We start from the raw sequence: 23,885 nt of genomic DNA on the forward strand, positions 1-23,885 counted from the left end.
ATTCCCACAGCGACAGCGGCCAGGGAAGTAGAAGAACATCATATCTGAGTAAGTGTAGTTATCCCAGCCAGACAAAGCTGGAAAGGTACCTAAGGAATGCTCCAGGAGAGAACAACAATCTAAACAAAAACTTTTAGTGATCCCTTATGTGCCAGGGGCATTGGAACAGAGACATAATTTTCTCAAAACACTGCATCTCTGTGGATTTCAAACCAAACAACCTTTGGCTAAAGAGCACAATATAGAAGAGACTCTGCAGTCTAGTTAAACCTACAGACCAGTGGCAACTCTTTCAATGATGACATTCTAAACAGGCAGGAAGCAGGCACTTTGTTCCAGAGTGGAGGCCATTTATTTAGGCCATTCATTTAGTCCAGGCCTTGTGCCTGACACTTTTCAGGGAAAAGGGTGGTTTTTTATTGTCAAAGCGTTTTTTGTACAACATCTCTCATTCACCCATTCATACAACAACTTTTTTTGTATGAAGGAAGTGCTTTCTATCATCTGTCTGTCTTACACATTCATATTCCGATTAATGCATCAGAGAGCCCAAGGAGCAGCCAGGGGTCAAATCATGAGTCTTCTGATTAGTAAATGACCTGCTGGCCTATGAATTACTCAAGCATAAAAAGGTACCCAATACAAGGAAAGAACCATTGTTGTTCATTATTTGGGTGCTAGGAAGTAGAGCAAGTCATCTACTAGTTCAGTCCTTGGCTGCTCCCAGTCTGAATGTCAAATATCCTTGGGCAAGATACTAACCCCAAGTTGCTCATCGAAGCATCCATAAGATTAATAATGTGTGTGAATATTAGATAGGAAGCACTAAGAGCTAGCATAGAAATAAAGAAGCATACAGAAAAAGTGCTTGGGTGAATGGAGCATGTTGTATAAAAATGCTTTGGGTGCTCAGGTAGAATAGTAAAATGTTATATAAGAACAAGTCTATTTACCAAAATTAGTTCTAGAAATGCAGGAAAATCCTGTTAACTCATGCTCTATTACAGGTACAGCTGCTCTCTTACCATTACTACCAGATAAATTTGCATCTGTTAAATTGCACAAACACTTTTACCACTACTGCACCTGATTTCCCAGTCTCGAGGTCAGCCACCTCCATTTCCAACTCTACAAGGTACACACAGGCAGCTCTCAAAAATTAGACATTTTCTGCTCCATTGAAACTTAAAGGACTGTTGCGAATTGGAATTGCTTGTGGAATTTTGTCCACCCAATACCAAATTTTTGAACGTTCTAAGGTGCTGGTGAGTAAATAGCAGTGGTTTACAAGAATAGCTTAAACTGTCTTACTCTTTACTCTACTACTACCCTTCAAAATTCAGTGGGAATAGCTAGTTTGCTGTATGGTAACCAATCTACCAACCTCAAATTCTGCAAGGATTTTCTGAATGAATTCTCGTGAATAACATTAATCTAGACCAGGGGTAGGCAACTCCTCAAGTGCTGGTGTCCTGCAGGTTTTAGATCTCACCCATGTGTCAACACACCAGAATCAAATGATTAGTTCATTACCAGGTCTCTGGAGAACTTCAAGACGTGTTGAGGAGGTAATTTAGCAATTTAAATCAGCTGTGTTGGATCAAGGACACATCTAAAACCTGCAGGACACCGGCCCTCCAGGCCTGGAGTTGCCCACTCCTGATCCAGACACTTAAAGTACATTTAAGAATGTATTTTAAGTGGCAGAACAAATGAACAAACTGTTAATCACTTACCTGAGATGAAATCTGCTCAGCTGCTTTGAAAATAGCTTCTAATTGGTTCCTTCAATAACAGGATGGCTTCTCAGGAGTAAGGCCATCATGCAGTTCAGCATCCTTAATGGTTCTGCTATAAACTGGTAGGGGAGCCTTTCAGTGCATCCTTTCAGAGGAGGCTGGAGGAACTCTGAATGGTTGGAGGCACACAAACATGTATTCACATATTCCACAGTTATTTACAGTTTACCATTTTGATTTTCTCATCCCGTGGACAATAAAACACATGGATGCAGGTTTATTGTTAAATTTTGTAAAGCTTATTTAACATATCCAGCTGCAGCCTCACTGTGATCCTGAACTGGAACTGCTGAAGCAGTTAAGATCATACATCAACTAACTGTATTTATCCAAACAGGCTGAACTAATCGAGGTTCACTGAATTAGAGACTTTAAAGAGTTTTTTCTATGTAGGAATGTGTCGTACTGATATACCTGCAAACTTGACAAAACTGCTGTTTTTCAGACTACATGTGTTAGGAGCTGGGATGGCATGTGTGCTTGCATTTCCTTTTTTGGAGCAGGTAGGCGAGGCAATGATCCTCAGGGTTCTCTAGGCACATCTGTGGAACATCATCAGATGGGCTATTTAAAGAGCAAGTATCAGATTATTTTCTTAGCCTAAGTGGTAATGAGCCAGCCGTCTTTATATTTAACTACGTTCATCAAGGTATTCATGGATTCCCTCATTCTGTGTTTCCTGCCAGCTTGACTTCCCCATCTGCCAGCTCTACTATGCTTTGGATACATCAACTCAGGACCCCGCAACCCAGCTCACCCGCATGATCACTGGACCACGTCTGTCTCCACCACGGCTCCCTGCCCTTGCCCCAGTACAGAGTAAACATGTGACAAGTAAGCTCTCCTCAGGTACGTAAACTGCTCTCCTATGCCCTGTTTCGTTTACTCGCAAACCTCATGCTCCTTTTCCCTCTCTAGATAGTTAGAGTTTCCCACCAGCACATCTCCCTCGCCTCACCATCTTGTGTTTCCCATGACTACACTGTAAAAAAAAAAACCTGTTTCACTCCAGTTGTGGTTGTCTGAGTAATCTGTCCACTTTTATTTCACCTAACAACATGTAGCTATCCTTGTTTGTCAGTTTTATGTGACACAATTACTTCTTATGTTTGTTTTCTCATTGTTATAATTGGTAATTACTTACATTTTGATTAGATACTTTGAGTTCACAAATGATCCGATTACACAATTGGAATACAATGTGTCAATGCTGCAGGGGGGTTGACTATCCCAGCTGCCACAGGGCAAAGGCAGGACAGACTGCCAGTTTATGCACAGAGCTAACACAATGTATGTGATAGAAAATCCACTGAAATGTACAGCCTCACGATGCTGGACTTGGGATGAAACCCTTCATGCATGGTAAGGTGCTTCCTTCTCTTGATATCAGTGGGTTCTATCTCCTCTTTTGGCTAGCTTATTATCCCAGCAGAGTACCTGATCATGGGCAAGGCATAGGTGTTGATAGCCCGGATCTTGTTCTTACTGTTCAGCTGACTCCTCAAGAGTTGCCTGACCCTCTGCAGGCCCTCTGACCCTCTGGTTGCAGCTTTCTTAGCGGCCTCTTCATGGTTCCCATTTGCCTGTGGGATCCCCAGGTACTTGTAGCTGTCCTCTATGTCTGCAATGTTGCCTTCTGGCCATTTGATCCAGGCCCCGCTGGTGTTTTTATTCAAGATTTTACCGACTTTTTATCTTCCATTATTAAACTTGAGAAGGTCTTAATGATTGGGGATTTCAACCTCCACGTGGATGATCTTAGCTGTAGCATGGCCTCTGACTTTCTATCCATTACAGACTCTTTTAATTTTATTCAGCATGTCTCTGGACCCACCCATGTTAAAGGCCACACCTTGGACCTTGTGTTTTCTCTTGGCTTAGACATAACTAATGTGTGTGTTAAGGACGTACAAGTGAGTAACCATTCCTGTGTTACTTTTAATCTTAGCTTCCCTCTGTACACACCACCTTCTAATCTCATGTTCCATAAGCGGTTCATAAATCAGGATGTTGCTTTGAAGTTTTCTAATATGTTGGACCCTCATGTGATCAGTGGCTGCACTGATGCTGATGTTGCTACACAGTGTTTTAACAATCACTGCTTGGAAATTTTAAATTCAGTGGCACCTATGAAATCTGTCATTGTTGCCTCAAAAAGAGCTCATCCATGGATAAATGATGACGTAAGGAAGGTCAAAAGAATCTGTAGGAAAGTAGAACGCCTTTGGAAATCAACTAAATTCGAAGTTCACAGGTTCCACCTTAGGGAACTTTGGGTTTCCTTACATGAAACCATATCTGCTCTTGCTCTTGACGAAGGCGGTCACACTTTTCTCCTCTCCTCCTCCTCCTCTCCCTTAGCTTCCATGCTTAGCCTCTTATGTCCTTGTCTAGTCTCGTGTTTTTTGTATTACTTTTCCCTGGAACATTCTCTCACAGTCTGTTCTCTAAAACCTAAAAGAGGAATTATGGATTGGATCAACTGGTCCCTAAATGCAATTGACACCCCTTTCTCAACGAGAAGTTTGGGCTTGGGTGAGCCTGAGTGCTGAAGATATCTACCTATTCTGAACCATGGTAATAGGGTTCTGGCTGATCGGAGCTGGCTTGGACCTGTCTTTATCCTGTTTTCCTTCTCTCACCCCAACCGGTCGCAGCAGATGACCGCCGACCGCCCCTCTCTGAGCCTGGTTCTGCCCGACATTTCTTCTTGTTAAAAGTGAGTTTTTCCTTCCCACTGTCGTCAAAGTGCTTGCTCATAGGTGGTCACATGATTGTTGGGTTTTTCTTTGTATCTATTATTGTACGATCTACTGTACAATATAAAGCGCCTTGAGGTGGCTGTTATTGTGCTATATAAATTGAATTGAATTGAATTGAATTGAATTGAATTGAATTGAATTGAATTGAATTGAAATGAAATCAATCCAGGCAGTGCACAGGTTGGTCAGTCTAGTCTTGTAGTCTCAGCTGACTGCTCAGTCTACCTGTAGCTGGTATTGCCAATTCCTTTCTGTGCCCCGCTCATGTATTGAACCATGTGCAAGTTCATCTTAGCTCCTATGATGCCTGACAGGAGCTTCCATATAGTACTGAGGCTGGTTAGTGGCCGGTAGTTGGATGGGACCCTTCCGGAGGTCCTTGGGGATCAGGACCGTCCAGGCTTCGGTTAGCCATTCCAGGTGTCTCATCGACTAGCAGCTGGTTCATTTGTGCTGCCAGAAGTTCACGGAGTGCAGTCAGCTTCTTCAGCCAGTAGCCATGAACTATGTCAGGGCCTGATGCTGTCCCACTCTTCATACTGGAGGTCTGCTCTTTAGATCCACTAGCCACTGAGCATTGCCATTATGGGTTTCGTCCTTCTTAATGCTCTTCCAGTATTGCTCAGTCTCCACCCTTTGCGGGGCTGTTCTCATATTGTTCCCTAGGATTCCCATAGGTGGATTCCCATTCATTTGCTATGGCGGTCACTTTTCTGACCGGGAACACCACAGATCTAACAAAGTTGATTAAAACACTCAAAATTCAACGAAAGAGGTGCTCATCACTTTTATATGTTCAAGTGCATAGTGTGGAGGATGTCATAAGGACTCGAGGTAATCGGATCTAAAACACAATATTTATGAGTTTTTTCATTTGTAAATTGGTCGGATTTGACCCGAACACAACAGGAAGGTTAACTATATCTATATTTATCTTAAGATAAGATAAGACAAGATAAGATAACCTTTATTACTCCCATGCGTGGGAAATTTGTTTTGTTACAGCAGTGGACAGTGCAAAGTTACATAGAAACATTAGGAAAAAAAACATTGGAATAAGATATCAATAAGATACTGTACACAACTGTACACAATAGAATAGAATAAGATAAGATGCTATATACAATTGAGTAAAATACAACGATGCCAGAAAAGATTATTGCACTTAGTGTTATTGCACATGTGTGGATGTGTGTGTTTGATCAGTTAAAGTCTTTATTGTGGAGTCTGACAGCAGTGGGGAGGAAAGACCTGCGAAATCTCTCCGTCCCACATCGTGGGTGCCGCAGTCACTGAAGGAGCTGCTCAGTGCTGTCAGAGTCTCCTGTATGGGGTGGGAGATGTTGTCCAACAGGGATGACAGCTTAGCCGCCATTCTCCTGTCACTCACCACCTCCACTGGGTCCAGAGGGCATCCTAGAACAGAGCTGGTCCTTCTGATCAGCCTGTTCAATCTCTTCCTGTCCCCAGCAGAAATACTGCTGCCCCAGCAGACCACACCGTAAAAGATGGCTGAGGCCACCACAGAGTCATAGAAGGTCTTCAGGAGTGGGCCCTTCACTCCAAAAGACCTGAGTCTCCGCACTACTTGCCTGTAGAAGGCGTCTGAATTATGAGTCCAGTCCAGTTTATAATATTTATCTATTGATAAATGTTTTATTACTTCATTTTATATGGGTTCTTGACTTTTGTTGTATGTATGCTGCTTTGACAACTCAACTTCCCTCAGGGATTAATGAAGTCTGTCTGTCTGTTTTTTTATATCCATTTATTATTTTCTCTTTTTAAATTGCATTTTCAAAAAGACTTTGAAAATCAGCTTTTTAATTAAAAATTAGAAAAATAAAAAATTAAGAGATTAATTTAGAATTTAGAATTTAAATGAATTTACTAATGTACTTTATTGTACAAGTCATGATGAAAGCACAAAACTCTTTATTTCATGACTCATCTGGACTGCCACAGTACTTCAGTCCATGTTTGTCAGGAAGGGCATTTCGTCTAAAAAAGAAAATCAAGTATGTGAAGCTACCTTCTGTGGCAACCCACTGTCAAAAGGGAGCAGCTAAAAGTTCTTTTTTTAAATTTTAAAATTACATTTCTACATGCAGCAACAAACGATTACACTGACCACAATTTTTAGGTGTTCCTGAGTTACGATAGTGAATTTCAATTCAGATGCATGTGTGTAATGCAGTAGTGCCTGAAGGCCCAAATTAGACAACCATTAGATATTGACATGAACTGTTGTGTGGAATGTAGGGTTTAATTGTGCACTCAAATGCAGTACACTGAAGACAGAAGTAACATAAAGCAACATTTTATTTCTGGTGATTGCCAAGGTTTACAAAGTGCAAAAGGAATAAGTGACGTTTCACTGGATAGTGCAACAGAAACATACTTAAATAAATACATATAAGGAGCAACACAAGGCAATCTATAACAATTCTAAGAAGCCCATTGACAATGCAGATTACAGCCCCCTCAACATTCACCTACTATACACTCCAATAATAAAAATCTACACACGCTTTAAATCCAAAGTGGAGCAAAGTTGTACATACAGATTTAAATTAGCATTAGCAATTCACCAAATTTCACATTTTTAACTTTTTATACATGTCTTTGTGAAACTTGCAACTGTCAATTGTATATAGTGATTGTATCATTTGCATTGTGATTTTTTTTTCATAGTTTTTGAACTCTTGGATCTCAAAATGTTAAAATAATAAAGTTTTAGATACAAGATACTGCAAATGAAATTTCCCTGGTCCAGTTATGAGTTATTACATGTCTAGTAATATCATTCCATGACTCCAGGTTTCCAAACAAAGTGTTCTTTGCATAATGATGTACTTTTGGTGTTTAAGAGGTATTAGCTGGGTTACTTTAGAGCACTAGATTTCACAATAGCTAAAACTAATAGTAGAGTCCCACACAGAAAGTCCCTCCCATAATATATTCAATTATTTAAATGAAAAGCAATTTTTAAAAAAGGGGTACGCTAGGCCTTAGTTCCCTTTTCAGTCCGTTTTTTTTTTTTGTTTGTTTTTTTTACAAAGCTAATACAAATACAAAAAATTTCTCTCTCATAGCCAAGACTTCCTAGTCCATCCCAGCCTGGCCATATTAGCCAGTTTAACTTTTACTTTGTCTTTGCTGTCTGGACTTCTCTTGGAGGTGCATTCCACAGTTGAGTCTGTTTCAAACGAGATAGCTGGGGCATGTCCAAGTAGGCTTCCTTTCTTTTCCTGGGCCATGGTTGCTTGAGTCTGCAGAAACACCTGACCCCTCACAGAATGCCTGAGTTGCAGCATCAGGGGGTTATGGTTTGAGTATAATTTGACAGGATTCTGCTCCTGACGGCAGCAGGTGGAGCAAGCTGAGCAGAGTATGCGAAAAATATAAATCCACCCCAGGTAGTGGAGCTCTGCAATGTTAAGGATGAAACAGCCCAAGCTGATGCTGAACATAAAGTTCAGGAAGATGGTCTTCTCAGTGGCACGTGATACAAAGCAGTCTGTACGAGTAGGGCAAGGATACGAGTCACAGCGATACAGGTGAGGCACTTCAAACCCAAACAAGAAGTACTGGCCGACCAGGAAGGTGATCTCCAGTACAGATCGTAGTAATACATGAAGAATGTAAATAAGAAGAACCTGGTTGGACTGCTGGGTGGGGTCCTCTCCCATTTCATCATAAGCTTCTTCCAGAAGGCTTTTCTTTACATCTTCCCTCTCACTTGTATTCCATTCCCCACTGTAATGAGGGTAGTAAGTGGGGATGTTGACCTTTATTGCTTCCATGCCATCTTTCCTAATTTCCCCGGACCTTTGTTTGGGAACTCTCTGGGATAGCAGCTGTGTCCTCTGGCCATCAAGCTTCTCATCCTTGGCAATCTTATGCAGTACAAAAACTATGTAGAAAATAGATGGAGTAGAGACGAGTACAATTTGGAAGACCCAGAACCGTAGATGTGAAACAGGAGCAAATGTGTCATAACAGACGTTGTTGCATCCAGGCTGTTGGGTGTTACAGGTGAATTTGGACTGCTCGTCACTGTAGACAGCATCACCCACCAAGGCTACCAGCAGAATGCGGAAAATGAGCAACATAGTGAGCCAGATCTTGCCTATCACTGTAGAGTGGTTCTGGACCTCAGACAGAAAGCGACCAAGTATGGACCAGTCACCCATGGCTTAATCTTAGACAGAAAGTAAAAGGGGCTATTAATAATAGGACAACTTAGGGTGTACTCAGACTAGGTTCAACTGACTGAAGTAATATATACTAGCTTAAACCTATTGCCAATTTCTTGGTAAAATGATAAGCAGTAATATTATTCACTGATGAAGACTCTGATATGTAGCTGAAAACTCTGGAAAATATATTAACTTATATTAACTCACTACTGTATATATTACATTATAATATATTATATATTAGATTTTAAATACATTATATATACAATAAAGCATTTGCCATGTAAAAACACTTTTTTGTTATCACTTAACAATTGAAATATATTTGTTACAGTCAAGTTTGTTGAAGCATCTCAGGATCACAATTATGCTTTTAGAAACATCTGTTTTAGAGAGCAGAAAGAGACCTTCCAACAGTTCTGAGTGGTTTGTCACCGTAACTAAGTTCATTTATTGAAAACTGTATTTAGGTACAAATTTGAAGAACTTACACTTAAATATGAAAATATCTAAATATGTCTTAAATATGTACTTAATGTGTTAATTTCTACTTCTGCTGCACTTCATTTCAGAGGGAAATGTTGTGCATTTCTCTTGTAACATGGTCGACTACAGTGCAGCCTATGTAGCAACTCACCTTCATAAACTCATCTCCATATTTGCTGTGGGAAATGGCTTTGTGTGTTTCACAATTGGTCAGCCAATCGCTGTGATTGGCTTGAGTTAATTGAGGGCAGGTGTATCTGACTGTACTCATAATCTACACTGTTTATATTCCACACTGAAAACAGTGCTGTCATATTTTTCTGTCTGCAGGTATGTGCCCCAGACTCAAGATGGCTTAGATTAAAACAGTTTATAGTAATCATTTGCTGTTATTCTGTGAAATATATAATTAATATTGGTGACTGTCAGCCTATTACGTATAGGGTGTTGAGTCTGGGGGGACAACTGCTGTTCTCTGTTGAAATTTGGACTGTATTTTTTATTCCGTTTTGCAAGTGGGACACTGAACTGTTTCATTCCCCAACTTTTATGTGATGAATATAGTACCTGGGAGTATTTTTCATTGATCTCAGTGATGTGACTATTGTTTTATATTTTACAATTTTCTGTCTATCATCTTTGCTCTTAACTGCAGCTGTCAAACCTAGAATCTTTGTATAAAACTCTCAGTTTTATTAGTTTAGGGCTAGGGTTAGGGTTTTTTGGAAATTTAAATTTACAAGCAGACAAAAATTTAAAATAAAATCAAATGGCCAAAGGTTTTTGTTTTATCTGTTTTACATCTTCACCCAAAACACCCAAAACCACATTACTGATCATGCATGCTCAGGCAAATCAATAAAGCATTATAGCAAATGAAGTATTGTGAAACCTAATGTCTGACACTGGTAATATTATTGTTGTATAGTAATGGTGCTTCCCCCTCCCCCCTTCAAAAGAAATATATCAAGGAACCATTCTCAACCCTAAACAGTGGATTTTACAGGAACTCATTTCAGTTTTCTTTTTTTATCTTTTTTATTCTTTTTTTTTTTTTTTTACAGTATTTAGCTCATTATTGTTATTGTAGAAAAAGCTATTTACATATTTATCTTTACTCTGATGGTGGTTATTTTTTTCTAAAATGTTTAAATTATTTATAATCTACTGAAAGGTCTCACTGAAAATCTTTATATGAATAACAACAAATCATATAGAGAAAACTTTACCTTAGGATACCCAAATTTTGGTCATTTTCAATTTTCTTCCTGGACAATAACATACTTTTTTAGTGCATTTTTAGTAGACTCAGAGAAGTGTTAAAAAAATACAACCATGAAAAAGCAGCATTTGAACTCAATAGAATCCCATTTGAACTCACCTAACCTTAAGGTTTGCAGCATAAATCCGCATAATGTAGCCTTTACTGCACCATTTGCATGGCTATTTTTGATTTAAAATGTTGATGAATTGAATCCCGCTGAGTGTGGAAAGAGAGAACACACATTAAGCCAGTCTATCTGAAGCTGACATTGTGCTATTTTACAAAAAGGCTGGCAATGTACAATACAACAAAGCACAATGAGTGGGCTCATTTTCTGAACACCCGGGAACTGTAAAACAAAAAGCATATGGAACAGGCTGGAAAGTAAACATAATGCAGGTCTTTGCAAAGGCTCTGCTTGAACCACCTCGAACAGTACAAGTTACAGACAAATTTTGTTACTTTCTAGACTATAGCAGGTTTCAGCTGGAGTCAGTATGTTCACATCTGTTGTATCGTTTGATAGCATGCAGCAGCGGAGTTCAAAAGGGAAAAAAATGTTTTGGTTTTTGCATATGTAATCAAGTCCCAGACTCTGTAGATCATAACACAGACTCTCTTCTCTTGTCACAAGGGCCTTAACAGTGGAAATAATTGTGCTGGAGAAGTGTTCAGGAGCAGCTTCTCCGATGAATTGTGTCTTGTTCTCAAATTTGTTACTAACTTATGATTTTATACCGATTTAGAAAAAGGCTGATTTAGCTTCAGCAAAGCAGGATAAAACTAAAATACCCAGTTAGCTAAATGTGAACAACATCATAAATCAAAGTAAAATAAAATGAACTGAGTACATTTATTCAAAAATAATTGATAAGTGACCTTATAGCTAATAAAACAGAAGATTGCCTGATTTAAATTTGGCTGATTTGTTGGTGAGGTGGTCAGCACTGCTGCCTCACATGAAAATCCTGGGTTTGGATCTATTGGGCTGTTTCTGCTTTCACTGCTCTGAGACCAGTTACTCTCTGTGAGTTCTGTGAAAAAAGCTAAACATGTAAGTGAGCATTCTGTGATTTATTATAGTAAATCACAGAATGACTTAAGTTCTGTATATACGTTACACAGTAAGTTCAGATCTGGAAAATTATGAATTTTGTATCGCTTTTTTGCAACACTCTTGGCCTTTAATGGCCTTTGGAGTGCAGTGAAAAGAATTTTTATAAGTTTTTAGCATTTGGCAAGTAAATGGTTGATTAATTAGAGGAATTTGTGCCATGTTTGATTTCAGACTCAACTATCAATTTTGGATTAAAGGCCTTTACACACTGAGCGTGTAACAAAAAAACAACATGAACTTCCAAATTTTCTGGATCTGAATCCGTCGCTCAATGTCGCGCTTTTGTGAAAAGTTGATCCTCAAAAAACGCACTGTGAAACAAAGAATGAAGTCAACATCAAGCAAGATGAGTTGGTCCTGATGCTTGTAAACAAGAAAAGCTAGAAATGAAGATTCTGGGTTCACTCAATTCCCAAGTGAGTGAATTACCTACTTCACTCACTTAAGAATTTTTTAGGAATAAAAAGAATTGCCCTCAACATCTATCAGAACCAGCTTTACTGACCAGTAGTTATTTATGGTCAGTAAAGCTGATACTAGCCTGGTTACTTATTAGTTCTCAATGTAACATAATAGAAAACAGACAATATGTACAATAGAAACATATATTGCATATTTATGTTTATGGTGCAGTTGTGCAGGGGGCAGAGATATTGGATTAAATTATGGAATAAATAAGGGATAGATAACTTGTTATTTGTTACTATTAACAGTACATATAAAGACTGAGAGAGAAGGAGAGAGAGATATAACGAAATAGTCCGTACAGCACAGTTTGATTCAGCAGCACGTATGTCACATGTTTAAGTACATCTGTCTTGTAACATTTTTTTTCAGTCTCTAGTGACAAAATATATGTGAACTATATGAAAGGGGAATTGTTTAAAGTAAAGTTTAAAAAAAGTATATTGGACTTGATTTAGTCCTTGGGGTTACAGGAAGTTGTCGCTGCCATATTTAGCTGCTTTGTTGTAGATTCCTTATAGGCTTCCTTCAGATTTTAGCCCAAGTGTTGCAATGGAACCGAGCTGGAGTACGTTTTTATTTCAAGTAAGTGGCACAGTCTCCATAAACGTTTGCCATAAAGCGTAAATATTGTTTGCTAAATGGGTTTTATCCGTTTCTGAAATTACTAAGAGTTAGCCAAGAAAAACAAAGGTGTTAGCGATACCCTGCTAGATAGCTCCGCTGAGTGGTTTCCTGTAACGAACTGCTAACTAGCTTTGTCGAATCCAAGAGCTCCAGACTTTGTGTTGCCAACTTAGATACAGTATAGGCTTGGTATCAGTTAAATAGCCAGAAATCTGTGTCGGTTCATAATTTGCAATTTGTACCATTTACAGCTTAATGGTCACATTATGTGACTATAAAGCTAATTTGTAGCTCGGATTTTGGTGATGCGCGCGCTAGCAAATTAGCTTTAAGCAAAGCTTTTGCTATTGTATATAGGTAAGCTAAGCTAATAGGCTAACGGATTCGCTAACCAGACACTTTTCCCGTGTGCACCGTGGCTATTGCAATAGTACAGAGGGTTAACAAAGCAAGAAAGCGGTGGGGAGCTTAAGCTCTTGACTGGCCCCGTTAACAAGAACGGAGCTAACCCTAGCACTATAACTAAGGGGCTACTTAGCACGCCAAGAGAAGTGATTAAATCACATTCAAGGCTCCAAACGTTACCCTTTATCTTATCAATGATCAATAGCCACGACTTGCAAACTAGAAAAATAAACTATAAAGTCATCTGGTTCATTAGTTTTGTAAGTAAGTTCAGAATCAATTCACATGCTGTTTGATCATTTAATCTTGTTTTGAGAAACGAAAAGGAGGTTGTAAATTGTATATAGTCTATATGCCGAATAAATTAAGTTTTATGAAATAATCCCATATTATAGAAGGTCGGTGTTTAATTTTTGCTTAATTTTTACTGTCCGCAGTCAACTTTGTATCTGTTTAAGTATAACTGACACGCACTATTTTTATAGTGTATCATGTTCTCTGAACAACTGGTATTAAATCTACACTTTGTGTACATCTTAACTGCAAAACCTTAAGAAACCCTGCGCCATAACCTGATATTTTTTTTCTAGTCTTTTCATGAGATCTGAATATAAACAGCAAGACAATATTTACCTGCATCAATATAAGATTTGTAGACATGCCAACAGTTTTTCAAATAGGAGTCTTACCATAATTAATCTATACATTGTATTAACAGTGGCAGTTGTACAATTTTTTTTCCATTATCTTATTTAATGATGTTTAGCTTAGAAGATTTGTATAAATATTTTTTTGGAGCAGCATGATAGAGCAGCTGGCAAGCAAGCTTTATTTGTCACATACAGAGTACATGGGTCTATCCAGGACCCTTACTGGATACCCGCTCCAAAGGTGTGTAGTCTTACTACTACACTATCCAGCAATCTACTCTACTTGTTGTTGCTCGGAAAGGAGGAATTTGGCCGACCCATGCCAATTGCTAAAATGCTAATACAAATGCGGTACTAAATAGTCATGATAGGTAAAGTGAGCCTTTGTGAATCAGTGAAATAGTCAAAGCAATTACGCTGCGATTGTGCCAAGGTTTTAAATCAGTTCTACAGCCATCTTGACAGGGACACCTGCTGGCCATTGTGGCTATGATCACATATTGAAAATTATATTTGGTGATCATTGCAAAATTCTAAACAAAGCTATATACTATACCAGGGTTGCAGCAGAAGTCACCTGACATTCGTTCACACCACAACAAAATCAATCACATCAACATAAAAAACATAAGCACACAATATGCAGACTCTTGCATCCTTCATTGCACTTTGTTCTTTGCTTTTAGTTCTTATTAGCTAACATTCACACACATACTCTGAGGGATGCATCGGAGACCAACTTTGGGTTATTAACTTTCCCAAGGATATTTGGCATGCAGACTGCGGGAGCCAGGCATCATTGATGACCGGCTGTACCTCCTGAGCTACGCCCCCCCCCCCAACTTGGCAACCTGTTGATCATGTTGAGAAATCTGATGGCTTGTAGAATAAATTTCATTTGAACCTGCTTTTTCAATATCAATAATTATGATCAATGTATGTTTTGGAAAACTCCTTATACAACACAGTAAGAAAAGTGTTCAAATATTGAAAGAGTTAAAATAGTTAAATAATGTAATGCCTATACTACCCCCTCGTATTGTGTTAATTAATTCAGTGCATCCAGTTCATAAAATAAAATGTATTGAGAAAAGGTTGCTAATTTCTATTTATATTTTGATAAGTTTTGAGGATTTGAATGTTGCCTACTTTATTAGGTAAGTTAAGCATAGGCCACAGCAATCAGTGTGGAAGATGTTTGATGCTGATAACGCTTACGGAAATTTAAAATGAATAAGAAAAGTATCAATGGCTATATTTGTCATATGTAAATGTTTGTATAGAAAAATATTAGTTTTCAAGTTGCTTTCAGGCTGGGTTGGCTTTCTGTGAGTTTGCAGTGTCATCAGGTTTTGCTCTACATTGTCAAAAACAGCCACGAAGCAGCAGGTAAGCCACCGGGATGAATTGCACCAAAATCTGAGTTAGCTGTGATCACATGATGTGGGGTTTTGGACCGCACTTTGGAACAGTGTTTCAAAACATTTGTGGTTTATAAGCTTGACACAGGGTTGAAATGTCAGTGTTGATGGTTACTTCCTTTTTTGTAAAAAAAAAAACATGGCTGGGAGCGCCAGTGCGACCAGCCGTTTGAGTAAAAAAGAAAAAAATCTCCGCAACTCTGAAAGTCTCTGTGTGGTCAACAACAGACACACATTATATCATATCATATTTTAAGTTAAAATTTCAGCTCAGCGAAGAACTTTGATCACAGGAACTTTTTCAGTACCATATTTTTTTTGGACTGTAAGGTGCACTTAAAATACAGACTTCATACAAATGTGTGCCTTATGTATGAATTCCGGTTGTGCTTACTGACCGCGAAATGATTTTATGTGGTAACTGGCACTCAAAAATCTGTCAAAATGTTTTAAGTACAACTTTGGTAAGCTTTGAAACCGCACCACTTGATGGGTTGTTCACGCATTATGGCTACAGTAGTCGGGAGCCTCACAGAGTAATATGTACCATGCCTCAGCATAATATTACCGTTAGGGCTGGGACATATTATACCGTTCACGGTAATACCGGTACAATGATACACAACGATAAGAAAATAAAATTTCACGATAGAATTTGGGTAAAACGCGCATGCGCAGTTCCTTGGTTTTCATACGCACATTGCCGAAAAAGCATGGCGGCAACGGAGAATGAGAAGGGGGAAAAACGGATTGTTGAGTGAAACAGATGACCCAGAATCGGTTTGTAAAAATGGTGCAACTTCAGTGATGTGAAACTGGTTTGGTGTTTGTCCATCAGAAACAACACGGGAATAGAGCAGCTGTGATAGAATACAGCATTAATGAATCAATGGTACAGAAGTGGAGGAAGCAAGAAGAATGAGTTGAGTAAAGTTGGACTTACCTGACTGCTTTGTTTCGCTTAATCTGCGGCGCACTTTATGGGCCGAAAAATACTTTTTTATTTGGCACACTGCAGTTTAATGTTGCAAAGCACCTCTTTTTAACTTTAGTGGATATTATATATGGTTATGCTCAGGATATTTCAGCCCATTTCCACTAGAAATGCCTTTTGGTTAAACTTTAAGCAAGGAATTTGCATTTGCACATAAATGCACATTTAAAAAAAAACAGCTGCTTGTTGAAAATAAATTGATGGGGTTTTTTTGCGCTACTAAAGTTGTGGAGTTATATTTTGTATTTTGTCTCGCATTAATTATATCGTCAGTTATATCGTTATTGCAAATTTTCAAATGTATATAGTGATAAATATTTTTGGTCATATCGCCCTGCTCTAATTACTGTATTGTGTGTATGTAAGGACCCCAAAATGGCACCTTTTAAGAGACATGCTTACAAAGCGGATTTCAAACTAGAATGAGTTGAGTAAAGTTTGACTTATCTGACTGTTTGGTTTTGCTTAATGCGCCTTATAATCCAGTGCACCTTATGATCCAAAAAATATGGTAACTTATGTTTCTTGTAAAAATGTGCTCCAAATAAAGAAGTTTGTTGACAAGCTTGTTAGTTAATCATATACAAGTCAATATTGCCTGTATGGACAGCAATTTTTTTTTTTTTTTTTATAAAGTGTACATTTAAATCTGCGGTGTTAAACGATGCAGTTGAGAAATTCGGGTGCACCTAAGAAAAAAAAGTTAGGCACACCAGTGCAGGGCATGCAGTCTGACAACATCACATTTTAGTACCTGCTCAGATTGCTTGGAACACCCATTCGAGCAGGTACTATTTTAGTACCTAGTACCAGGTACTATGACCTAATTGGAAAAACCTGAAACCTGTGGTAAATATGTACCAGTGACTGTAGAAAAGATTGCCGACTTGGTTGCACTTCTTCCCATTATACAAAAATGAAGCCAAAATGTCCTGTTTGTGGAAGCTGCCATGTTGCACTTTTGAAGCCAGAATCTGCGCAGTAGTGACTTGAGGTGTAGTGGCTGCCTCGTGTTCCTGCCCACACACCCGCACACATACATTTAGTTTTAGTTTCATTTAAGTTCAATGATTTTTTTTTTGATTATTTTTTTTAAAATCAAGCCAAAGCTTCAGTTTAATTATTTCATTTGTCATCTCATCCGATAAGTGCTGCAGATAATCACCAGAGCAGAAAATGTTTGTATCATCAGCAAATGGTACCCTTTTTTTTTCTTTTTTTTTTTTTACCGCTTTGAACACTTTACAAATGTCATTAATGTATAAGTTTAAGAATTTGGGGCCTAAAACTCACCCCTGCAGTACACCACAAGCAGTGTCCATACGTAAGGAGCAACAACCATTTAATTTCACAAACTCCTTCCTGTCTCTTAAAAAACTCAAACCCAATTTAAAATTACCCCCTGGTGTCCTTTATTTCAGTACAATAGCACATGTATGGCTTTAGTTTTTGTTGGTTTTTCCCCACATACTGTATGACCTTAAAAATCAGTAGTAGTAGTAGTAAAAAAGGCTTTTACTGTGAAAACCACAAACCTATTTAATAAACCTTTTACTCCTCAGCCGTAAAAGACTGATGGGGTATTGTCGTCGCCCTACTAGGCGGGCAGCATGAGCACCCAAGTTTGTGAATGTGAAAACTCAAGAATGAAGTCACCTAGGTTTTTCACCATATGTCAGGAGTGGGCAACTCCAGGCCTCAAGGGCCAGTGTCCTGCAGGCTTTAGATATCACCCTGGATCAACACACCTGAATCACATGATTAGTTCATGTGTTTGATCAAAGACGCATCTAAAACCTGCAGGACACCGGCCCTCGAGGCCTGGAGTTGCCCACCCCTGCCATTGCTGCATTTACTAAGTTTCAAATGAATTCGAAGTCACATTTTCTGAAAATCTTATGAATGTGATAACTCGAGAACAAGGCAGCGTAGGATTTTTAAATTAATACCGATAGGCATGTCTACAAGGAGGCTATAGGGTAGCACTGGTGGTCATCAGTATTTTTTTTTTTTTTTTTTTTTGTTATTTTTTGAAATTCTATTTATTAATGTTTTTTAATTTGTAGCATTTCTATGATCCTCATGACCGTTAGAGTAGATACACAGTACTTTCTTAACTTTACTAATCCTTGATGATATGTGTATCTATTAACATAATTTTCAAAGGTCCTCTTCTTGATTTTTATTTTGTTTTATTTTGTTATTACAGCAGGCCAATGAGGCTCTGCATCACCAACACCAAGTAGCTGGAAACAGCCTGTTGCCTCTTCTTAATTCTGGGACAGAGCCACCTGATCAGAAACCAGTGCTGCCAATCCCGTTGGACCAGAAACCACCTGTCAGTGCTACAGAACTTCTTAAAAACAATGTGGCTACTGGGGCTGTTGGAGGAGTTGGTGAAGTGGCTCCAGTTGCTGTGGTTAAAAAGGAACCTAAGTCAAAGACTCCCTTTATCTGTGGCTACTGCAACAAAGCTTTCCGGGACAGCTACCATCTACGGCGGCACGAGTCTTGCCACACTGGCGTTAAGATGGTGTCACGGCCTAAGAAGGCTCAGACTGCTCCTACCATGGTGCCACTCATATCCACTGTACCACGTGAGAATAGTGGAAATCCGTCATACATAACTACTGTAGCCACAGGTGTCCTGACTACAGCAACAACATCAGCATCCACAGGCACTAGCAGCATGACCCCAATGCAACACCAACAACTACAGAGCATCCCTAAAAAGCCTCCCAAGCCAGTGAAAAAGAACCATGGTTGTGACATGTGTGGTAAGGCCTTCAGAGATGTGTATCACCTCAATCGCCACAAGCTGTCACACTCAGACGAAAAGCCGTTTGAATGTCCCATCTGTCAGCAGAGGTTTAAAAGGAAGGATCGCATGACATACCATGTCCGCTCCCATGATGGGGGGGTTCACAAGCCCTACATCTGTTCTGTCTGTGGGAAGGGCTTCTCTAGGTATGTGGTTCTGATTTCTCTATTGTTATAGTTCTTCTAAATTTGTACAATTTAAGGAATCATAATTGTTACACTACACTGTTTTTGAGGGATCACACTAATAGCCAGCCCCCCAAAAAATCACTTCAATTTTATATTTCAGTTTTAGGCTGTAGACAGGCTGCTGTCGCACTGTTTTTTCCATTTGAGGGTACACACTGTTTTGGTTTTGGGTTTTTTTTGGGGGGGGGGGGTTGTTGTTGTTGTTGTTGTTGTTTTGTTTTTTTTTTCTTTCCTTTTTTTTTTTTCTCTTTTCTTCATTTACGTATTTATTTCTGTCATTATTCATGAGTGCATATGTAATATCCCAATGCCAGTATTGACAGAGGACAGAAAAATGGGGGGGGATATGAAAGAATAAGAGGGCAGAGCAACTAGTGCAGAAAGAAAAAATTTATATCTCAAACAAGTGGCACCTAAAAAGAAAAGGGGCCTAAGCCACTAGTCTTGTGTCGGTTGCAAACGAAACGGCTCCTAGAGTCGGATCTTTGAAGTGAACAAAGGGTGTTTTTTGTTTGTTTGTTTTCTTTCTCTCACCCTCTCTCTCTCACTTTTTTTTTTTTTTTTTTTCTCGCTTCACGCCCACGTGAGCCTTGTATTTGCCGTGAACGGGGGGGGGCGGTAGCTACACTCCCAATAGCAGAGAGAGGGAGAGAGAGAGAGAGAGAGAGGGGGGGGGGGGAGAGAGAGCGAGGGGGGGGGGGAGAGAGAGAGCGAGAGAGAGAGGGAAAACACTCTTCCAAAAAATCATCACAGGCCTATATGATAGAGAACGTGCATCTTCTTTTTGTTTTGCATATTTTAATTTATATTTTATTGTGTTGTGGTTTGCAGTGTTTTGTGTTGTTTCACTTTAAATTTGTTTAAAAGGAAAAAGCTGAAAATTTAAATAGAAGTTGAAATGTAAATAGTTGTTTTTTTGTATTTTATAATTTATTTTTTACATTTTATGTGGAGTGACCGGTCAAAGCGGGCACGCTTCATTTTGCGTAACTATTTCTAAATCCCTGTAAAACTGCAACCACATAAGCTAGAGCAATAATTTTTTTTTGGCATATGAAACCAGAGGAATTTCATGCCATCACCTTGTCCCAAGTCATGGTTTCCTTCCACATATGGCCTTGCAAAAATTTCCTAAAAAGCATTTGTAGCAACAAAAACATAATATTCTAGAAACATGCTTTGCCGATCCAATCAGCTGTTCATAACACTTCCTACGTTGGAATAGACGTCAGCGTGAACTATTGCATGTCTGCCATTGCCTGCCCAAAACCTGAAGTTATGTAAATGTAGTTTCTTACCTTCGGGGCCGTATAATCCTATACTGGTGCTTTTAAATCATGTTGACTTGATGCTTTTCTGTATCGTTTCTGGGATGCTTAGAACTCAAATTGCACTGCTGGAAATAGTTTATTTTGATGCACATGCTGGTTTTTGTTTTGTTTTTTTTGTTTTTTTTTGCAAATTTACATTATAATATTTATTTTCGATTTTCCTGCAGTATATTAAAATTGATGTCTCCAAAAAAAAAAAACTATGAAGACACTCAAAATAAATTTCCTGTGGTGGGAAACTATGTTTTGTAACTTTTTTTGTATTTACAGTTTTGAGGGACACTTAAATTTCTCGAACTAGAAATATGTTGTTTTTTTTTTTGTTTGTTTTTTTGTTTTGTTTTTTTTAAAGATTTTCAATTTTTTTTTTTTTTTTTTCTAGTTTATTGCACTTTGTAATTTATGTAGTTACTATAGACTTAATGCATACATATTAACATTTGGGATATAACAATTGTATTGATGTTTAGCAACTTGAAATGCTCCCAAAAATGGTACTACAGCATGTAAAAACATAAAAATAAGCTCTGGCGGACTTGCTCTATGCTAGGTCTTAAAGGGATAAATAAAAGCATATTTATGTATAAACATATATAAATAAAAAAACATTTTTTTTACATTAGTAATTCATTTTGTGCATAAATTTATATTGTTGCTGATAATAAATTAATTAACAAAGCAACAAAACAACCTGAAGAGCCGGTTGGGATCCAAAAGACTCGGCTCTTTTTAGTGAATGGAGCCGAAGCGGAGTTGAGTATGTGGGTTGCGCACACAAAAAAAAATTAACAGATCTCCACTGCCAATGCTAAACAACCTATTCTGCTATGGACTCTTCTTTGGTGTCATTTCTTGGATTGAATAATTGAAGTTTAAAGAAAGACATATTGGCAATTTAACAATTTATTCATTTAACAAACAATGGTCAAAAGCATGTGGAAGAACCATATATATCCATAACAGCCTGGCACCACCTCTTCATTCTTGTCATCAGCTTAGTTCCTGTTTGGGGATGGCATTTCATTCTTCAACCAGGATTTTTCGCAAGTCGGTCAACATTGTTGTGTATGTTACTCTGGCATGAACAGCACATCCAAGCTCATTCCACAAGTGTTCATTGGGGTTGAGGTCAGCACTGCAAGCAGGCTATTCCAGCCCCTCCAACTCAAAATTCTCTGATAAGCCCTGTTTTGTGTGGACGAGCATTGTCATCTTGGAGGATATACAGTCCCGATCACCAGTTTATGACTACTTGAAAATGGCCAAAAAATAATAATTTGCATGGTTGGATCTTAACATGGTTCCAATCTAGTGCTGGGCCATATTATACTGTTCACGGTAATACCGGTACAATGTTAGGCAACGATAAGAAAATGAAATATCGCGATAGAATATGGGTAAATGCGCAGTGCCTTTTGTTTTCATACACACATGAACGAAAAAGCATGGTGGCAACGGAGAATGAGAAGGGAGAAAGCAGATCGTTGAGTGAAACGGATGAACCAGAATTGGTTTGTAAAAATGGTGCCACTTCAGTGATGTGGAACTGGTTCGGTGTTTATCCATCAGATGCCCACCAAAGCACTTTTTTTTTTCTTTTTCTTTTTTTCTTTTTTTTGGGGGGGGGGGTAGAACATGCAAGCAGGCGTTGTTATTGCCGTATTTGTCAGACTAAGGTGCTCGTCATTCTTGGAGTAATCTGGGTCCTAAACTCCGTCCGCTTCAGGTCCCAAAGTCAAACGAACACTGCAGCATCACTGAGAGTTAAAAACTGTCTAAATTCTTTCATCTTTAATAAAATGATCAGCATTGCTGCTTTACCAGGTGTAACTATGAAGTTTAACATCCAGGCATCTATGAAAACAGCTAGCGACACAGCTATGTTTGCATAACAAACACAGTGAAGCTGGAGGATCAACGCTAACACTTTCCACTTTCCACTCGATAAAAGTTAACGTGAAGGTTCCTGATGGTTAGAGACAAATGCAATCTCATGGCAGGATGCTGTAAACGGGCCAAACTTCAGTTAGAAGAACAACTGAGATAATCCATCCACAATATGAGGTTAGTCATTAATATACTGCAACAACATGGGAATAGAGCAGCTGTGATAGAATACACCATTAATAAATCAATGGTACGGAAGTGGAGGAAGCAAGAAGAATGAGTTGAATAAAGTTTTATTTATCTGTCTGCTTTGTTTCGCTTAATGTGCCTTATCCTAATCCTGTGCACCTTATGGTCCGAAAAATGCGTATTTGACTTTTTTATTTGGCACACTGCAGTTTAATGTTGCAAAGCACCTCTTTTTAACTTCAGTGGATATTATACATGGTTATGCTCAGGATATATCAGCCCATTTCTACTGGAAATGCCTTTTGGTTAAACTTTCAGCAAGGAATTTGCATTTACACTGTTACATTTTTATATAGCTTTAATACACATAAAAACAGCTTGTTTAAGTGAAAATAAATAAATGGGGGGGTTTTGTGCACTAGTAAAGTTGTGGAGTTGTATTTTGTATTGCATCAATTATATCGTCAGTTATATCGTTATTGCAAATTTTCAAATGCATATCGTGATAAATATTTTTGGCCATATGCTCTAGTTCCAAGTTGAGCTCCAACGTGCAACAAGAAGAAATGGGAGTCAGATAAAACATTTTTAGGAGCATGCAATTTATTGAAAACAAGAATGAAACTGCTGATCAAAAGTTTAGGACCACACCTCCAAAAAAAAAACCCCACAGAAATTAGAGTTTCAAACATGAACTCAGTAGTGAGTAGCTCCAACCTTATTGTTGATCACTTCAAAAATTCATTTTGGCATGCTTGATGCAAGCGTTTCCATGTGGTGAGTGGAAACATTTCTCCAAGTGGTGAAGACGGCTGCACGAAGGGCATCTACTGTCTGGAACTGTTGTCCATTTTTGTAAACTTCCCTTGCAGTCTATCCCCTAAGGTTCTCAATTGGATTTAGATCAGGGGAACACGCAGGATGGTGATCCAAAAGAGTGATGGTATTCTCCTGGAAGAAGTCCCTTTTCTTGTGGGCATTGTGTACTGTAGTGTCGTCCTGTTGAGGAAAAAAAAAAAAAAACCCAGTGGACATAGCCTACAGCCATTTGACGCCCCTGCACCTCCTGAAGCTCCATTGTTCCACTGAAGGAAAAAGCACCCCAGACTACTATGACGCCCCCTCCACTGTGGTGCATAGAAAACATCTCAGGTTTTTGTCATGCCAATAATGTTGGGAAACCATCAGGACCATCAAGGTTAAAAATAAATAAATAAAAAAATAAAAAATTTCTCATCAAAGAATAAATCCCCAAAGGTTGATTCTGTTCATCTGGA

General features: G+C 38.6%; 2 protein-coding genes across 4 annotated transcripts in view; one reads left to right on the plus strand and one right to left on the minus strand.

The window, feature by feature from the left end:
- Nucleotides 1-7,452: 7,452 nt before the first annotated feature.
- Nucleotides 7,453-8,880, minus strand: LOC309687107 (gap junction delta-2 protein). Its single transcript, XM_082501826.1, has one exon. It carries the CDS (start codon nt 8,755-8,757, stop codon nt 7,651-7,653), a length of 1,107 nt encoding a protein of 368 aa, XP_082357952.1. The 5' UTR covers nt 8,758-8,880; the 3' UTR covers nt 7,453-7,650.
- Nucleotides 8,881-12,412: 3,532 nt separating this feature from the next.
- The window catches only part of LOC309687272 (vascular endothelial zinc finger 1-like), a 32,124-nt gene continuing 20,651 nt past the window's right edge, over nt 12,413-23,885 (plus strand). For 2 of the 3 annotated variants that reach the window (XM_082502126.1, XM_082502127.1), the window contains exons 1-2: nt 12,413-12,680; nt 18,402-19,159. In XM_082502126.1, coding sequence (XP_082358252.1) covers nt 12,648-12,680; nt 18,402-19,159 — 791 coding nt within the window. In that variant the 5' untranslated portion in view covers nt 12,413-12,647. The remainder of the gene's footprint in view (nt 12,681-18,401; nt 19,160-23,885) is intronic. The other variant, XM_082502128.1, reaches the window with a different exon arrangement.

The sequence above is a fragment of the Aulonocara stuartgranti genome, assembly GCF_965226115.1.
Source record: "Aulonocara stuartgranti genome assembly, chromosome: 14".
NCBI lineage: Eukaryota > Metazoa > Chordata > Actinopteri > Cichliformes > Cichlidae > Aulonocara > Aulonocara stuartgranti.